A 19,133-nucleotide genomic window follows, 5' to 3' on the forward strand; every position below is an offset into this window, starting at 1 on the left:
GTTTCACCATGTTGGCCAGGATGGTCTCGATCTCTTGACCTCATGATCCACCCGCCTCAGCCTCCCAAAGTGCTGGGATTACAGGCTTGAGCCACTGCGCCCGGCTAGTTGTGTTTATTTGAATCCTCTCTCTTTTTTTCTCTATTCTTGTTTGCTTATTTGAAAAAGACAGTGTTCAAGCTCTGAGACTCTTTCCTACTCTTGGTTTATTCTGCATTAATACCTGTGATTGCGTTATGAAGTTCTGTAGTGTATTCTTCAGTTCTATCAGGTTGGTTGTGTTCCTCTTTATACTGGCTATTTTGTCTGTCAGCTCCTGCAATGTTTTATCATAATTTTAACTTCCTTGCATTGGGTTACAATGCACTCCTGTACCTCAGTGAACTTATTTCTTATCACTGTTCTGAATTCTACCTCTGTCATTTCAGCCATCTCAACCTCAGCCAAGTTCCAAACCCTTGCTAGAGAAATGATGCAGTCATTTGGAGAAAAGAAGGTACTCTGACTTTGAGTTTTCAGCATTCTTGCATTGATTCTTTCTCATCTTTGTGGATTTATTTACCTTCAGTTTTTGAGGTTGTTGATCTTTAGATGGTCTTTTTAAATTCGTATCCTATTTGATGACCTTCAGAGTTTGATTGTTGTGTAAGGTGTATTTAGCCAACTGGCTTCATTTCTGGAAGATCTTATGGGGCCAACATTCTGCTTTCAACTCCTGGACTGCATGCCCTAACTCTGGGGGACTTGTATTGGGCCCCAGCATTGTTCTCTGACTCCTCAAGGTGTGGAGGCTACTGCAGTGGGAGGACTGAGGTGCAGTAGCTCCAGCCCAGTTAGTGGATGCAGGGGTGCCTGCCTCCCTGAGGGAGTTCATCACAGTGACAAAGGTAAGGCAGTTAAAGAGGAGTGGGGGGCCCCTGATGGAGACTATGTGTGCTGTTGCACTGGAGGTGATGTTGGTTTGGAGCAGGCTGCTGGCCAGGGCAGTTCTGGGTGTCTTTTCTGTGCCCTGCAAGCAGGAGTAATTACTAAGGGTATGGGAGAAGAACCTGTTATCTGGGCAGCATTAGCACAGGATTGGGGAAGGGGGAGTTGGGAACAGGGTATGGCAGGGCAAGTAAAGCAAAACTCACCGGTGCTAACATGCACCAGCAAACTGATGTGGAGGGTTGCTGTGGGTTCAGGGGAAGCTGCAGTTTAAGGAAGGAACATGCAGACTGGTGCACAGCTGTAGGGCCCACCACACTGGAGTGCTCCACCTGTCAAGCATGGTTCGATGGTGCAGAAGCTATGATTTGTAAAATGTTTCTAAGTTGGATTCTTCAGGGATGCATTTTTGGAACATTGAAAATCTTAAATACTCAGTTTCCTTAATTTATTGGAATTTTTAAAATATTTAATTTATATAAGCACTTATTTATCTATGTAAGCCATACAGGATAGAGGTTCATTTAACTTAAGTAGCTTTCTGTTATAATTTATTTGTGAGGTAAACATTACTTGCTTTTATTTATTGTGTTAGAAATAATATAATAATTTATTAACATCTGGAGGTAGAAAATCACCACACATTCACATTGGAGGTCAAGATCTTCATGAATTACAGGCACATAAATATACAGACACAGTGGGGGTTTATAGCCTCTATTCCAAAATTGTAGCCATGTGGCCAAAAGCAGTGACTCACAACTGTAATCCTAGCACTGTGGGAGACCAAGGCAAAGAGAATCACTTGAACTCAGGAGTTTGAGAACAGCCTAGGCAACATAGTCAGACTTCAACTCTACAAAAAATAATAAAAAATAATAATAAATTAATTAAATTAGCTTGGCTTGGTGGTCCACACCTGTAGTCTCAGCTACTTGGGTGGCTGGGGATGGCTTGAGTCCAGGAAATGAAGGCTGCAGTGAGCCATGATTGTGCTACTATACTCCAGCCTGAGAAACAGAAAATCCGTGTCTCAAATAAATAAATAAATAAATATTTCAGACATGAATCAAGAATAAGCAAAAAAACACAAAAGATCACTAGTCCAGATATCAAAGAGCTACCATATCAAAGAGACACGGAGTCAAAAGAGATTTTGGAGCTTTAAGATTTAATGACTGCCCAGTTGCATTTTGGACTTTCATGGGACCTCTCTAGCTCCTTAGTTTTGGCCAAATTCTTCAAATTGAAATGGGAACATTTATCTAATTCCTGTACTCTCATTGGTTTTTGGAAGTAACTAACTTGCTTTTGATTGTACAGGCTCATAGGCACAAGTTACTTGCCTTGTCTCATTTGACATTTTGGACATGGGCTTTTGAGTTAATGCTGGAATGAGTTAAGACTTTGGGTGACTGCTGGAAAGGCATAATTGGTTTTTAAATATAAAAAGGACATGAGATTTGAGAGTTCCATATGGCTGAGGAGGACTCACAATCATGGCGGAAGGTGAAGGAGGAGCAAAGGCACATCTGACATTGTGGCAGCAAGACAGTGTGTGCAGGGGAACTTCCCTTTATAAAAGCATCAGATTGATGGGTGTGGTGGCTGACGCCTGTAATCCCAGCACTTTGGGAAGCTGATGCTGGTGGATCACCTGAGGTCAGGAGTTTGAGACCAGCCTGGTCAACATGGCAAAACCCCATCTCAACTAAAAATACAAAAATTAGCCAGGCATGGTGGTGAGTGCCTGTAATCCCAGCTACCCAGGAGATTCAGCCAGGAAAATCAATTGAGCCTGGGAGGCAGAGGTTGCAGTGAGCCGATATGGTGCCATTGCACCCCAGCATGGAAAACAAGAGTGAAACTATGTCTCAAGAAAAAAAAAAAAATTAGATCTCATGAGACTTATTCACTATCACAAGAATACCATGGAAAAAACCTGACCCATGATTCAGTTGCCTCCCATTGAGTGTCTCCCATGACATGTGGGGATTATGGGAGCTAAAATTTAAGATGAGATTTGGGTGGGGATACAGTCAAAAGATACCAACATGTATTTAGAAATTTTTAAATTTATATCAAATTTTTTAAAATTTCTTTATGTTTGTTTTCATCTTCTCTGGCATCTTTTTCAGTAGCTTAATAATCAACGTTTTGAATTCTTTATCTGGTATTTCAAAGATTTTGTCCTACTTTAAAGCCATTGCTGGAGGGCTAGTGTGATCTTTTGGGGGTACTATAGAACCATAATGCCAATTCCCAGAATAATTTTCCTGGTTTTTTCTCATTTGGGTAGACCATATTTTTTCCAATTATTCTTTAATTTACTTTTTGATTTCATGATTTTGTTTTGTTTTTTATTTTTGTTTTACTTTAGGTTCTGGGGTACATGTGCAGGTCATGCAGGGTTGTTGCATAGGTGCATACACAAACAGGTGGTTTGCTGCCTATATTTCCCCTTTGACTGTATCTGGCATTTCTCCCTTTCTCCCCATGTTGTCCCTCCCCACCCCCCACTGTCCGTTGCCTAACCTCCCCAACTGCCCCCAGTGTGTGATGCTCCTCTCCCTGAGTCCACGTGTTCTCATTGTTCAACACCCACCTATGAGTGAGAACATGCAGTGTTCGGTTTTCTGTTCCTGTATCAGTTTGCTGAGAATGATGGTTTCCAGATTCATCCAAGTCCCTACAAAGGACACGAGCTCATCATTTTTTATGGCTGTGTAGTATTCCGTGGTGTATATGTGCCATACTTTCTTTGTCCAGTCTATCATTGATGGGCATTTGGGTTGTTTCCAGGTCTTTGCTATTGTACACAGGGCAGCAATGAATATATGTGTGCATGTGTCTTTAGAGTAGAACAATTTATAGTTTTTGGAATATAACCAGTAATGAGATTGCTGGGTCAAATGGAATTTCTATTTCTAGATCCTTGAGAAATTGTAACACCGTCTTCCACAATAGGTGAACTAATTTACACTCCCATCAACTGTGTAAGAGTGTTCCTATTTCTCCACATCCTCTCCGGCATCTGTTGTCTCCAGATTCTTTAATGTTCACCATTCTAACAGGGGTGAGATGGTATCTCAATGTGGTTTTGATTTGCATTTCTCTAATGACCAGTGATGATGAGCATTTTTTCATATGTTTGTTGGCAGCCTCATATATATCTTCTTTTGAAAAGTGTCAGTTCATATCCTTTGCCCACTTTTGAATGGGCTTTTTTATTTTCTTGTAAATCTGTTTTAGTTCTTTTTAGATTCTGAATATTAGCCCTTTGTCAGATGGGTAGATTGCAAAATAATTTTTACCATTTTATTGGTGCCAGTTCACTCTAATGATTGTTTCCTTTGCTGTACAGAAGCTCTGGAGTTTAATTAGATCCCATTTGTCTATCCTGGCTTTTATTGCCATTGCTTTTGGTTTTTTAGTCATGAAGTCCTTGCCTGTGCCTATGTCCTGGATGGTTTTGCCTACGTTTTCTTAGAGAGGTTTTACAGTATTAGGTTTTATGTTTAAATATTTAATTCATCTGGAGTTATTTTAGTGTAAGGTGACAGGAAGGGGTGCAGTTTCTGCTTTCTGTACATTGCTAGCCAGTTTTCCCAACACCATTTATTAAACATGGAGTTCTTTCTTTTTGTCAGGTTTGTCAAAGATCAGATGGTTGTAGAAGTGTGGTGTTGCTTCTGAGGCCTCTGTTCTGTTCCATTGCTCTATAATCTCTGTTTTGGTACCAGTACTATGCTGCTTTGATTACTGTGGCCTTGTAGTATAGTTTGAAGTCTGGTAGCGTGATGCCTCTGGCTTCGTTATTTTTGCTTAGGATTGCCTTGGCTATGTGGGCTGTATTGTGATTCCATATGAAGTTTGCAGTGGTTTTTTCCAATTCTGTGAAGAAGGTCATTAGTAGCTTGATGGGGATAGTGTTGAATTTGTAAATTACTTTGGGCAGTATGACCACTTTCACGATATTGATTCTTCCTAACCATGAGCATGGATTGTTTTTCCATCTGTTTGTGTCCTCTCTTACTTCATTGAGCAGTGGTTTGTAGTTCTCCTTGAAGAGGTCCTTTACTTCTTCTGTTAGTTGTATTCCTAGGTGTTTTATTTTCTTTGTAGCAATTGTGAATGGAAATTCTCTCTTGATCTGGCTCTCTGTTTGTCTGTAATGGGTATACAGGAATGCTTGTGATTTCTACACATTGGTTTTTTATCCTGAGACTTTGCTGAAGTTGCTTATCAGTTTGAGAAGATTTTAGGCTGAGATGATGGGGTCTTCTAAATATACAATCATGTCATCTGCAAATAGAGACAGCTTGACTTCCTCCTTTTCTAATTTAACATCTTTTATTTCTTTTTCTTGCCTGATTGCTCTGGCTAGAACTTCTAATACTATATTGAATAGGAGTGGTGAGAGAGGGCATCCTTGTCTAGTGCCTGATTTCAAAGGGAATTCTTTGAGCTTTTGCCCATTCAGTATGATATTGGCTGTAGGTTTGTCATAAATAGTACTTTTTTTTTCATTTTATGATACATTCCATCAATATCTAGTTTATTTAGAGTTTTTAGCATGAAGGGCTGTGGAATATTGCTGAAGGCCTTCTCTGCATCTATTGAGATAATTTTTGTCTTTGGTTCTGTTTATGTGATGGATTACATTTATGGACTTGCGTATGTTGAACCAGCCTTGCATCACCAGGACGAAGCTTACTTGACCTTGATGAATAAGCTTTTTGATGTACTGTTGCATTCGGTTTGTGAGTATTTTATTGAAGATTTTTGCATCAATGTTCATTATGGATATTGGCCTGAAGTTTTCCTTTTCAGTTGAGTCTCTGCCTGGTTTTGGTATCAGGATGATGTTGGTCTCATAAAATGAGTTAGGGATGATTCCCTCTTTTTGAATTGTTTGATATAGTTTCAGAAGGAATGGAGCAAACTCCTCTTTGTACGTCTGGTAGAATTCAGCTGTGAATCCATGTGGACCTGGACTTTTTTTGGTTGGTAGGCTATTGATTGCTGCTTCATCTTCAGCCCTTGTTATTGGTCTCTTCAGGGTTTCAACTTCCTCCTGGTTTAGTCTTAGTAGAGTACAAGTGTCCAGGAATTTATCCATTTCTTCCTGGTTTACTGGTTTATGGGCAAAGAGCTGTTTTTAGTAATCTCTGATGGTAGTTTGTATTTCTGTGGGATCAGTGGTGATATTCCCTTTATTGTTTTTTATTGCATCTATTTGATTCTTCTCTCTTTTCTTTTTTATTAATCTGGCTAGTGGTCTGTGTATTTTGTTGATCTTTTCAAAAAGCCAGCTCCTGAATTTATTGATTTTTTGAAGGGTGTTTTTGTGTCTCTATCTCCTTCAGTTAGACTCTGATCTTAGTTATTTCTTGTCTTCTGCTAGCTTTTGAGTTTTTTTGATCTCTTCTAGCTCTTTCAATTTTGATGATAGGGTGTCAATTTTAGATCTTTTCTTGTTTCTCATGTGGGCATTTATTGCTATAAATTTCCCTCTCAACAGTGCTTTAAAGGTGTCCTGAAGATTCTGGTAAGTTGTGTTTTTATTCTGGTTGGTTTCAAAGAACATCTTTATTTCTGCTTTCATTTCATTGTTTATCTAGTCAACACTCAGAAGCAAGTTGCTCAGTTTCCAAGTCGTGTGGATTTGAGTGTGTTTCTTAATCCTAAATTCTAATCTGAATGTGCTGTGGTCTGAGAGACTGTTATGATTTCCATTCTTTTGCATTTGCTGAGGAGTGATTTACTTCCAATTATGTGGTCAATTTTAGAGTAAGTGTAATGTGATGCTGAGAATAATATATATCCTGTGGATTTGGGGTGGAGCATTCTATATATGTCTATTAGGCCTGCTTGGTCCAGCTCTGTATTCAAGTTCTGGATGTGTTTGTTAATTTTCTGTCTCATTGATCTAATATTGACAGTGGAGTGTTGAAGTCTCCCACTATTATTGTCTGGGAGTCTAAATCTCATTTTAGGTCATTAAGAACTTGCATTATGTATCTGGGTGCTCCTGTGTTGGGTGTGTATATATTTAGGATAGTTAGCTCTTCTAGTTGGATTGATCCTTTTACCATTATGTAATGTCCTTCTTTGTCTCTTTTGATCTTTGTTGGTTTGAAGTCCATTTTATCAGAGACTAGGATTGCAAGCTCTGCTTTTTTTGTTCTCCATTTGATTGGTAAATCTTCTTTCATTCCTTTATTTTGAGTCTATGTGTGTCTTTGTATATGAGATGGGTTTCCTGAATACAGCACACCAATGAGTCTTGACTTTTTATCAAGTTTGTCAGTCTATGCTTTTTGATTGGGGTGTTTAGGCCATTTACATTCAATGTTAATATTGTTATGTGTGAATTCGATCCTGCCATTTTGTTACTGGCTGGTTTTCTTGTCCGTGAGTTGACTCATTTTCTTCATTGCATTTTTGGTCTTTGTTCTTTGGTGTGCTTTTGCAGTGGCTGGTACTTGTTCCTTTCCATGCTTAGTGTTTCTTTCAGGAACTCTTGTAGGGTAGGTCTGGTGATGATGAAATCTCTCGGTAACTGCTTGTCCATAAAGGATTTTATTTCTCCTTCACTTATGAAGCTTAGTTTGGTTGGATATGAGATTCTGGGTTGAAATTTCTTTTCTTTAAGGATGTTGAATATTGGCCCCTCGCTCTCTTCTGGCTTGTAGGGTGTCTGCTGAGAGATCTGCTTTGAGTCTGATTGGCTTCCATCTGTGAGTTACCTGTCCTTTCTCTCTGACTGCCCTTAGAATTTTTTCCTTCATTTCAACTCTGGTGAATGTGATGATTATATGCGTTGGGGTTGCTCTTCTTGAGGAATATCTTTGTGGAGTTCTCTGTATTTCTTGGATTTGAATATTGGACTGCCTTGCTAGACTTGGGAAGTTCTCCTGGATAATATCCTGGAGCGTGTTTTCCAGCTTGGATTCATTCTCCCCATCATATTCTGGTACACCAATCAAGCGTAGATTAGGTCTTTTCACATAATCCCATATTTCTTGGAGGCTTTGTTCATTTCTTTTCATTCTTTTTTCCCTTGTCTTGCCTTCTCTTTTTATTTCATTGAGTTGATCTTCAATCTCTGATATCCTTTCTTCTGCTTGATTGATTCAGCTATTAAAACTTGTGTTTGCTTCCCGTAGTTCTTGTGCTGTGTTTTTCAACTCCATCAAGCCGTTTATGTTCTTCTCTAAGCTGGTTATTCTAGTTAGCATTTAGTCTAACCTTTTTTCAAGACTTTTAGTTTCTTTGCATTGGGTTAGAACATGTTCCTTTAGCTCAGAAAACTTTGTTATTATCCACCTTCTGAAGCCTGTTTATGTCAATTTGTCACACTCTTTCTTGGTCATGTTGTGTTCTGTGTTGTTGAAGAGTTGCGATCCCTTGAAGGAGAAGAGATGTTCTGGTGTTTGATGGTTTCATCTTTTTTGTGCTGATCTTTTCCCATCTTTGTGGATTTACCTGGCTGTGATCTCAGGGAGCTGCTTGATGAGGTTACTTGTCTACCTGTGGAGGTGCTACTGGGTTTCTAGGGACTACTTCAGGTTACTAGGTAGGCTTCCTGTATCTTTTTTGTTTACACTGGGAGGTTAGGCCCACCTCTTCCGCTGCCCTAGAGGCACTGTTGGGTGGTCAAGAACACCGTCCCGTTGCTACATAGGCTTCCTGTGTTTTTTGTTAAAACATGAAGCCTAGTCCCATCTCTTTAATGGTGGGTTGTGTCTTTCCTCCACAGGGCTGGATCATTCAGAGTTCAGTTAAGACTGAGGCACTGGCTGTGTAACCCACTGGAGTTAGTACTTCAGCCCTCTGGGGTTTGTCAGGGAGGGTAGGTACCCATCCAGCTGCACCATCTGTCTTCCCACTTTCAGCTCCCTCTCTCTCCAGGCAGCGGGGAGAGGGTGATAGCTCAGTCTGCAGGCTCTCCTGGCTGGCTTATGGACTTATGCATTTGCTTATATCTGTGCACCAATTCGGGACACCATCCTGGATTATTGTTCAACCCTGCACTTGTAATTCCTGGTGCTTGACTGGCAAAGATCCCCTATTCTGTGTATTGCTGAGGCTTTGGAGGAAGTGCTGTATCTGGACTGCAGAGCCAGAGGGGGAGCCTCTGACTCACAGGTCAGATGAACTTTCTGGGTGAAGTGACACCCTTCCCCTCCTTGGTCTGCCCTGCCTGGGCTTTGCTCACCATCCAACCAGACCCGTTAAAATGCACCTGGTACCTTAGCTGGAGCTAGGAGATCTCTCGATTTCTGCATGCCTCTCACTGGGTGTTGTGTACCAGAGTTGTGTCTATTAGGCCATCTTGACCTACACTCTCCTCTTTCTGATTCTTTTTTCTTTTTCTATTTCTTTTTTTTTTGGGGGGGGGGGAACGGAGTTTCGCTCTTGTTACCCAGGCTGGGGTGAAATGGTGCGATCTCGGCTCACCGCAATCTCCACCTCCTGGGTTCAGGCAATTCTCCTGCCTCAGCCTCCCGAGTAGCTGGGATTACAGGCACACGCCACCATGCCCAGCTAATTTTTTGTATTTTTAGTAGAGACGGGGTTTCACCGTGTTGACCAGGATGGTCTCGATCGCTTGACCTCGTGATCCACCCGCCTCGGCCTCCCAAAGTGCTGGGATTACAGGCTTGAGCCACCGCGCCCAGCCTATCTTTTTCCATTTCTTTCCCCCCACCCTTAAGGATGTGATTTTAATATTTATAGCTTATTGTAGCCTAATTTTGCTCTTGGTGCTTTGAATGGTAAAGACTGTATGAGTTCCTTGGTTAGAGAGAGTCTCTATAATGATTTTCTCAGATTCTCAGATGCTGGTTCTAGTAGCAATGTGCTTGGTGTTTAAACATGTTTACTGTCTCCTACAGTGTTTAAATGGCAGAGGTCTCTTGCAACATCTCTTTCTCCCATGGTATGTATTTATTGGTATGTTCCTCAGTATTTTATTTACTGGGTTGAATAGTTTAGGCTTCAGGTCAATAGGGAAAATGTCCACAGGTATAAATTGGCTGTGGCTAAAGTAGGTGGGTAAATGCAATACCCAATTGTGGGAAGCGGCCCTGGTCTTGACAGAAGTGGCTGGGGAAGCTTTCAGTGAAATGTGCTGAGATCTTATCAGATATAATGACCAGAGCTTCCTCAGTTATTTTGACAGACCAGCAGAAAAGCTATCCACCTCTGAGACACATTCCAGACCCCACGTTCCAGCTATTCGAATCATTCAGGCATCTCTTTTATCTACAGGAATGTTGATATTCCGAGTAGAGAAGGATTGTGACTTTACCTTTCATGCAAGCCTGCACCTGGAGGGTGCTCTTCCTGTGGGGTTGCAGTCACCTTGAAGTGCTCTAAAGAAGCTGTCTATAGGTGCACCCACATCAAGCTCTCATGGGAAAAGCCCCAGTTATGTCTGCAGTAGTAGACAAAGGGATAAGGAAGTCCTCTTCTCCAAGAAGCTTCAGGAGCACCAGGGATGCCTGACTGTTGGGGTAAAGCTGCAGACTTTTCCTGATAAGCCCAGAACTGCAAATATGCCTCTGCTGAAAGAAACCTTCCACCAGAAGAAAGATCTAAGACTCAAGGCCTGCTGTCCAGGTTCTTTTTTCCTGTGAGGTGTTCCCTTGATGTGGTAAACCTCCCTTTCTCCTTGAGAGTGAAATACCTGAGAGCCAGACTACTATGAATGCTGTTTCTTCTCTGGGTTTGGTCACCCAGTGGTGTAGCTGCCACATTCTAGGCTGGTGCTAGGGAATATCTGCAAAGGATTCAGAGATTTTACCTGTCCTTACATCTCCCAGCATCAGGTACCAGCATAAGCTCTAATGAAGGTGGCAGGAAAGTGGTGTAGATTCTGTGAGATTCCTTGGTTATAGATAGACTTAGTGTGTTTGCTTTCTCAAATACCACTTATAGTAGTAATGACTGAGTGACATGGACACACTCAGGACCTCCTGTTTAGCCAGGGTGGTGCACGCTTTCATAATAACTAAGGTCGTGTACAGGTTTTCTTCTTCCTGGCTTCACTGCTTTTCTACCTGGAGATGCTACAATAGACTGTATTGGCTGACCTCCAACCAAGTGGAGACACTTTCAAAAGAGCAGTAGCTATGGTAGTAGTGGTGGGATTTATGCTTGCCTTATGGTACCCAGGGGCAATACTCTGGTTTCTCAGGTGATAGGTGAGGTTATAAAGCTTCAAAAGGTTTCTGTCCTTCATGTTAAGCTACCAGAGTGGGTGGAAGGGCAAAGCCAGGTTGGAGCTGGATCAAGCAGGTCCTTGCTCAGACTCTCCATGTGCCGAGCAAGCAATGGCCCCTGTGAAAGTCAAGGGGGAAGCTTCTCGCCACTGGGGTAGTGTTCCACATGGGAGCATAATTCTCTGCTGCACAGAATAGTTCAGGCAGGGAGTGGGGAGTATCAAGTGGCAGTAAGTCCCACCCAGCTCCCATGCACTTAGCAAGACAGACCTCTCACCTGCAATTTTCCACTACCCACAGGAAGCTAAGTTCCAAGTTGTTTACCTCAGAAGTTAAAACTGCCTCCGGTCATAAGCTCTCCCCATGGACACAGAAACCACAGCTTTCAGACCACATCTGTCCCAGTCTGCTGGCAGAGCCAAGGCACCCAGCTCCTGCCCTTGTGGCTGTAGCACACTTCCCACTCACCTCCTGGTTCTGGCGAATGGCTTCTGCCCCACTAAAGGTGATAGCATAAAATTAAGTTGAGAGCTTCTTTTAACCTGTGACCACTGCCTGAGTTCATTGGCAGATTTCTGTGAGGTCTCCTGTGAGGCAGAATTAGGAATGGTTTCATTGGACCATGCTGAAGGTGGGAATGCATGCAAGTGTTTTCCCACTGCTATCCTTACTTTTATATTTTTCACCACTCTCTTACTCACTTCCGGCACAGGGTAGGGTTAAGGCCTTCTCCTGTGGCCTGGTCTTCCAGTTTCCAAAGTGGGGGTGTATATTCTGGAGGCAGTCTCTCTCCTCTCACACTCTGGTGACTTACAGTTTTTCACCTGGTTCACGATGTAAGTGACAGCCTGCTGCTTCTTTCAAAGTATCTATAGATTTTCGTTTTCCTATTAAGTTCCTGCATTGCTTCTTGGGAAAAAAGTTCACAGTGTGAATATCTATACACGATTTTGTGTTTTCAAGTGGAAGAGGCAAACACTGCCTTCAATCTGCCATCTTGTGGGGAAAAACCCACAGGAGATTTTAATGGAAAAATAACAACTGGACTAACAGAATTTTTATTTTAGCTTATGAGAAAGCCATAAAATCTTCAAGGTAAATAAAAAAGAAAGAGCAATCCTCTGAATTATTATGACTTATTCATTTCAACCTGAAATTGGAGAAGAGTAGGTGATACTAAAGTAAGCCTGGCTAAGAAATCCTAAAGCTTATCAACATCAGGCTATCTCTGCATATTGCCAGGCACATGGGGAAGCTGAAATATGTAAATACCCAGATGTTTGGCTAAACAACATCAGGTTTCTAGATTTTTAGGAATATCCAGATTTTTTTTTTTTTTTTTTTTTTTTTTGAGACGGAGTTTCACTCATGTTACCCAGGCTGGAGTGCAATGGCACGATCTCGGCTCACCGCAACCTCCGCCTCCTGGGTTCAGGCAATTCTCCTGCCTCAGCCTCCCGAGTAGCTGGGATTACAGGCACGCACCACCATGCCCAGCTAATTTTTTGTAGTTTTAGTAGAGACGGGGTTTCACCATGTTGACCAGGATGGTCTCGATCTCTTGACCTCGTGATCCACCCGCCTCGGCCTCCCAAAGTGCTGGGATTACAGGCTTGAGCCACCGCGCCCGGCCCTGAATATCCAGATTTTTTAATGCTTTTTTTTTTCCAGTTGTATTTCACTTTTAGGTGTTACATGGAATCTTGAATACAGAAAGGAAAAGAGTGGAGAAAAATTTTCATATAAACTCTAGGCATTTAATTCTATAAAAAGAGAAAAAAACCTAATGAAGATCAAGCATGAATACTGGGAAAGTTGCACAAGGTGTAACCAATCACAAATGAGCAATTAAGGAAACAAGCAAGCCCGCTGCCATACCATAGCCAAAGCATGAGCAGCTTTGCAAATACTTGCTATTGAAACAACCAAGGTCAGATTCGACTGATCCACAACATACAAAGTCATTTATGCTAATGGGAAAGTCAGTATTACATGGTGGCTAAGAGCAGGAATTTTCAAATCACAAAGACCTAGGTTTAAATTCTGGCTCTGTAATCTTCATTAGCCTCAATTTCTTCACCAGTAAATAGGGATATAAATAGGTCTTGCTTCATAGGGCAATGTGAACATGAATGAGATAATGCATTTAAAATCCTTAGCCCAGTGTTTGACGTAAGGTAAATGCTTGATATATATTAGTTTTAAAAAAACAATATGAGCTTTTTGCAAAATTTTAAGACAATAGAAAGCTAGTATTTTCATACATGGATTAGTCTTTGCAGTTACACACAATAAACTTATTTACCTACAAATGAGTCACACACCTGTAAATAAATAGAATTTTGATAAATTGGGGACATTATAGTTTTTATTTCAAACAAAAACTTATGCAGCATTGTCAACAAAATATAAATATATCTAAGATAGTGAGACTTTACTTGCCTAAAACATATTTTGCAAATAAGTTATCAGTCCCCATTTGTATTTAAATAACATTTATCTGAAGAAAAATGTTTTTAGAGATAATATCATACTGTTAGATAATGGAGATTCAAAAGAGATATTATAAAATTTTACATCTCATATTATGATATCTTGGTGCAATGTTACTAAATAAAGACATATAGTATAGAAGAGGGAATCAAGAAGAAATTACAATTAAAGAATATACTCATATTTATTCAAATCAAGTAACTTTCAGGTTCAATTAAACAGAAAGTACCTTCAGTTCATTTTATGTACTGGTCATATTTTTTTAAAGAGATAACCAGTAAACAATATCATACCAAAATTACACTTTAAAAAAATAATAATTTTCCAAGAAATATCATGTGGGCCAAAAGAGTGATACATTCCAAATTTCTGTACTCTACAATGAAGTTTGTTCTTCATGTCTGTATCCTGAAGCTCTAGAAGAACTCATTAACTCACCACCAGTTATTCCTCAAGATCCCTAGCCAATTTGCCTTCTTATTGTATGGGGGAGGTTTAGTAAGGAGTAGCGCTACTCCATGTTGGCTGGAACTGTAAGTCTCAGTATTTAATTGTAATAATCTATATAAACTATGTGGGAATACCAAAAAAACTTATTCAGCTAATTAATTTGAATATGCTTACTTTCAACAAATCATATCATGTGTACTAGAATTTACTATGTTGAATTAGTCACTAAAGCATTTTCAAATTGCTTGTCCTCTTCATTTTAAATTGATAGAATTAAAAAGGCTACTATGGTAGGCAGCTTCTAAGAAGACCCTCGATGATCCCAGCCCCTGGTATACACATCCTTGTGTCTACTCTCCTCCCCTTGAATGTGGGCTGGACTCCATAACTCACTTCTAACAAACAGGATACAGCAATAGCAATGGAATGTCACTTCCAAAATGAGGCTACAAAGAAACTGTGGCTTCCATCTTGTGCACCTTCTCTTTAATCTCATTCACATGCTCTGAGGGAAGCCAGCTATCATATTGTGAGCAGCCCTATGGAGAGACCCACATGGCAATAAATCGATATCTCTAGCCAATAGCTAGGCAGAATCTGAGGCCTGCCAGGAACCTTGTGAGAGAAGTTGGAAGCAAGTCATTTCCCAAGTTTAGCCTTGAGATGACAGCAGCCGGCAACATTTTAAATGCAACCTTGTAAAAGTCCCTGAGTCCGAGGCTTTCAGCTGAGCTATGCTCAGATTGCAGACCCATGAAAACCGTAACACAAATGATTCTTATTTGTGTTACCGTTGATTGCATAAGCCTCTAAGTTTTAGGATAATTTATTACACAGCCATAGATAAATAATATTACTACTAAATCAGCAATACACCAATTGCAGAGATTTACTAGAGTCCAGGTTTTATTTTCATGCACTTCCATATTTTACCTGTTTATTTTTAAGAGTTATGATAATGACATTGTAATTATGTTTATATTTTAAGTTTCCATCATTTATTTCTGATATAGGTGGGTACACATCTTACAAAGTTCATGAGCAGCATCTTTTTCACTGATAACTGAATCATAGATACTTTTTCTTTTTTGTCTCCATGCAATTTATAAAACATAGAGGAAAATCTCCTTAGGTCTATAAAGGTGCTGGGGTAGAATGAGGAAAAGGAATGGGTGATTACACAAGATGACCTTTAAGTTCCTTTCCATTGCTAGAATTCTATGATTCTATGAGAAGGAGAATTTTTTGTCATGTTTTTCTCTTCCTCCTCCCCTTCTCCTTCTCCTGCTCTCCACTCATGAGTAATGTATATGCTCCATATGAACTATACTGCTCCTTTTTGAAGGAGAAAGGCTAGAAGCATCTGTGCTCAGGTAGTCTCCCAAGTGAACAGCTGTCACTTTTCAGTACCTAATGTGGCAACTGCCAGGGCCACCTGGAAAGGTGCCAACTTCTGCGGAGAGTCTGCTCTAGTTGGGCAAAAGCCTGGTTTGAGGAGAGAATCTCACAGAGTATATTGTAGAATGAAAGTGTTGTTCTGCCCTTGACAGTTATGGTAGGTGCATTGTTGTGAGCTTTGCATTTATGAGGGATAATCAGGGTAAATATTTTTCTATAATAATGATAACTTGCATTTGTTTAGTGCTTTATGTTTTGGGATTGGTCAAGCAAGAAAAGTAAAATAAAGAGATTAGATCAATTGACTGTATATATACACAGCTGTGACCTAATCTGTAGACCTGGGTCAAGCCCAGAACTTGTCTTTAGATTCCTGGTTCACTGACCTTTAATTATTGTGAGGTTCTCTCTCAAAACATAATATTATTTTCCAGGAAGGGATAACAAGTCAATCAAACAAATTGCTACTATAAAAATATTGTTCTACTTTTTTAAACAGATGGAACATTATGTCATAGTTTTATTTAAAAGAAAATTCAATTCTAATATAAACAAGATGGTAGTCAACTTCAACTTGAGTGGCCATAACTCAAGGATGAAATGCCAATGGTTTTGCAAAGATTAATAAAATGATGTACAAGAGTCTCAAGGTAAAATAGTAGGACAATTTATTTAAAGGAGTTAGCACAATAATCAACTCAAAATTTATTTCCAATATCCTGAGAATATTTGCATTCTGGTATCTTAGTTGGCCTCTCAAAGTAACATCACTACATCACAATTTTAAGTGTGCCCTTTGATTAACTGATATTGTGAAATAACAACTAGAAGAAATCTGCAGTCTGAAATACCTTGGAGCATTAAAACAAGTAATGGGGTTTTATTGAATACACATTGGCATATGTGTATTTGACGGTCAATGGTGGGAAGAGGGAGAGAATTGAAAACTCCTTATCGGGTACTATGCTCATTACCTGGGTAACACCAAACCCCTGTGATACACAATTTACCTATATAGCAAAACTGGACATGTACCCTTGAACCTAAAATAAAAATAATAAATAAACAAAATTTTAAAAATTAATCAAGTAGGCTGGGTGCAGTGGATCACTCCTGTAATCCCAGCACTTTGGGAGGCCGAGGCCAGCAGATCTTGAGGTCAGGAATTCGAGAACAGCCTCGCCAAAATGGTGAAACCCTGTCTGTACTAAAAATACAAAAATTAGCTGGGCATGGTGGCAGGCACCTGTAATCCCAGCTACTCGGGAGGCTGAAGCAGGAGAATTGCTTGAACCTGGGAGGTGGAGGTTGCAGTGAACCAAGACCACACCATTGCACTCCAGCCTGGGTGACAGAACAAGACTCTATCTTAAAATAACAATAATAATAATAAATAAAATTAATAAAATAATAAGGTTTTGAGGTTGGCCATTTTTATTAACCAAATGCATTCTCTCACATATATGTTTTTAAAATTCAAGAAATAAAATGCATGGTATTAAAGTTTTTAGTATTATCTTTATTGTAGCAGCATTTCAAAAGAGAAAAAAAGCCTAAGAAATATCAAATGCTAACCTTCACTTTATGCCAAATTCACTTCTAATCATTGTCCACTGGCGGAGATGGTTTATCTATTTTTAAAAATCTATACTATAGACTTTGTTATTAAAATGTAATTAGATTTAAAATTATCAGTACTGACAATTGGTAAAAATAAAACATTAAATACTCAATGTTGGTTTATTTAAACACTTGCTGGGTGAGTAATTCTTTCAAAATGGCAGCTTAATGCAAGATCTTATCTCATAGAAATCATATACAAAACAAAGACAGCTCATCTTACATTTCAAGTTAGTGCTCATCTTGAAAATTTTGAATATTGAGATATCAAGGAATCGGCATCATTGACTTTCAGAGTTAGAGTGGGAAGTAAAGCCATAGAGGAGGATTAGAGTTGTAGAAGTAATCAGTTTCTTAAGAAGACTAGAGAACTAGAGAATGGTAGGATATTTAAGTAGAAAGAGATAAAATGCAATGATAGTTTTTTTTTTTTTTTAATTTGGAATATAATTCAAAAACACAGCTTCAAAAAAATCTTTTTTGGTCTAGAGTATTTTCTAAGTATGACTATAAATATAATATTACTGTGAAATAACATATATAATAATAATAAAATATATGATATATAAGTAAAATATTTTGCCTTTAAAATATTCACAACACATCTGTGGAATATGCATAAAGAAAATTTAACTCTAGGTGCCCTATGTTTTAAAATCTTCATTTTATAAATGACATACAGATCGTCTAGCATATCAACCGGATTCTGAACATCTAATACCAATTAATGGCTGGCTGCCATAGCACAGATACGAGAAATGGGATCAGTACATGGCACAACAGATGGTATTATTTCATACAGATGGTGCTTCGTGCTATATTAAATAAATTTTTAGAACTTAGAAAGCTATATTTATGTTTTATGATGCGGAATTGTGACATAGATAAAATATAATACAGAATTTGGAGACAAAGGAGGGTGTCTTCTTGACTAAGAATATTTTTTGATAGCGACTAGACTAAAAAGTGATTTTTGGTTATGGAGCACCATCTAGAGGAAATGTAAGAAAAAGCCCTTAAGCAAGAATGCAGTAAAATAAAAATCAAATTTACAACAATCACATAAAAACTCCTAAGGAACCAACAACTTTAGTATTACATATAACTTTGAAGTTCTACCATCATCCAACCATCGACTTTTTTTTTTATTTAATATTAACTTTTTTTGTTTTTGTAGAAAGTGATTTATTTAGGTAGAGAGAAAAAGGAGAAGGAGAGAGAAAGAAAAGCTAACTCTCACACTGAGTGAGAGAATCCAGACAGATGGAATCCAGAAGAGGAAAGCACTGAGTGGAAGGGAATAGAGAGAGAGAGATGGAGTTTAGAAGGGGAAGACAGGCTTCTACAAGGGAGTGTAGAAGGGGACTCCAGAGGGAAATCCAAGGGAGAGAAAGACGGCTTCCACAAAGGGAGTGTTCATGGAAGAAGACCCAAACATGGAGTCCAAAAAGTAACTTTTTTAAATTATTTTTTTCCATAGGTTATTGGGGGTACAAGTGGTATTTCGTTACATGAGTAAGTTCTTTACTGGTGACTTGTGAGATTTCATTGCACCCATCACCCAAGCAGTATACACTGCACGTTATTTGTAGTCTTTTATCCCTCACCTCCTCCCACCCCTCCGCACAAGTCTTCAAAGTCCATTGTACAATTCTTATGCCTTTGTGTCCTCACACCTTAGCTCCCAAATATCAGTGAGAACATATGATGTTTGGTTTTCAATTCCTGAGTTACTTCACTTAGAATAATAGTCTCCAATCTCATCTAGGTCCCTACGAGTACCATTAATTCATTTGAAAAAGTAAAGTCTTTATAGTGTTTTATATGATGTCTTATTTATAATTTATATTTCTTTCTGAGGAGTTTACTATAACACAGTTTTTTTTTTTTTTTTTTTAGAATGGCAGAGCTGAAGAGAACTTTAGAAACCATGTGGGCCACTTTATTCCTTTTATAGGTGAGGAACATGAGGCTCAGAGTAGAGAAATAGCTTTCTATCTTAGTTACACTAAT

The 19,133-nt window shown here is 39.3% G+C and overlaps 1 protein-coding gene across 1 annotated transcript in view; it reads right to left on the bottom strand.

Moving 5' to 3' along the window:
- LOC108296961 (tumor necrosis factor receptor superfamily member 21-like) overlaps nt 1–13,124 on the bottom strand; it is a 38,593-nt gene extending 25,469 nt beyond the window's left edge. Inside the window, exon 1 of the mRNA XM_037735233.1 lies at nt 13,038–13,124. Within this exon, the coding sequence (XP_037591161.1) occupies nt 13,038–13,124 (87 nt within the window). The remainder of the gene's footprint in view (nt 1–13,037) is intronic.
- Between the last annotated feature and the right edge of the window lie 6,009 nt (nt 13,125–19,133).

This window comes from Cebus imitator, unplaced genomic scaffold, assembly GCF_001604975.1.
Source record: "Cebus imitator isolate Cc_AM_T3 unplaced genomic scaffold, Cebus_imitator-1.0 Scaffold756, whole genome shotgun sequence".
Taxonomy (NCBI): domain Eukaryota; kingdom Metazoa; phylum Chordata; class Mammalia; order Primates; family Cebidae; genus Cebus; species Cebus imitator.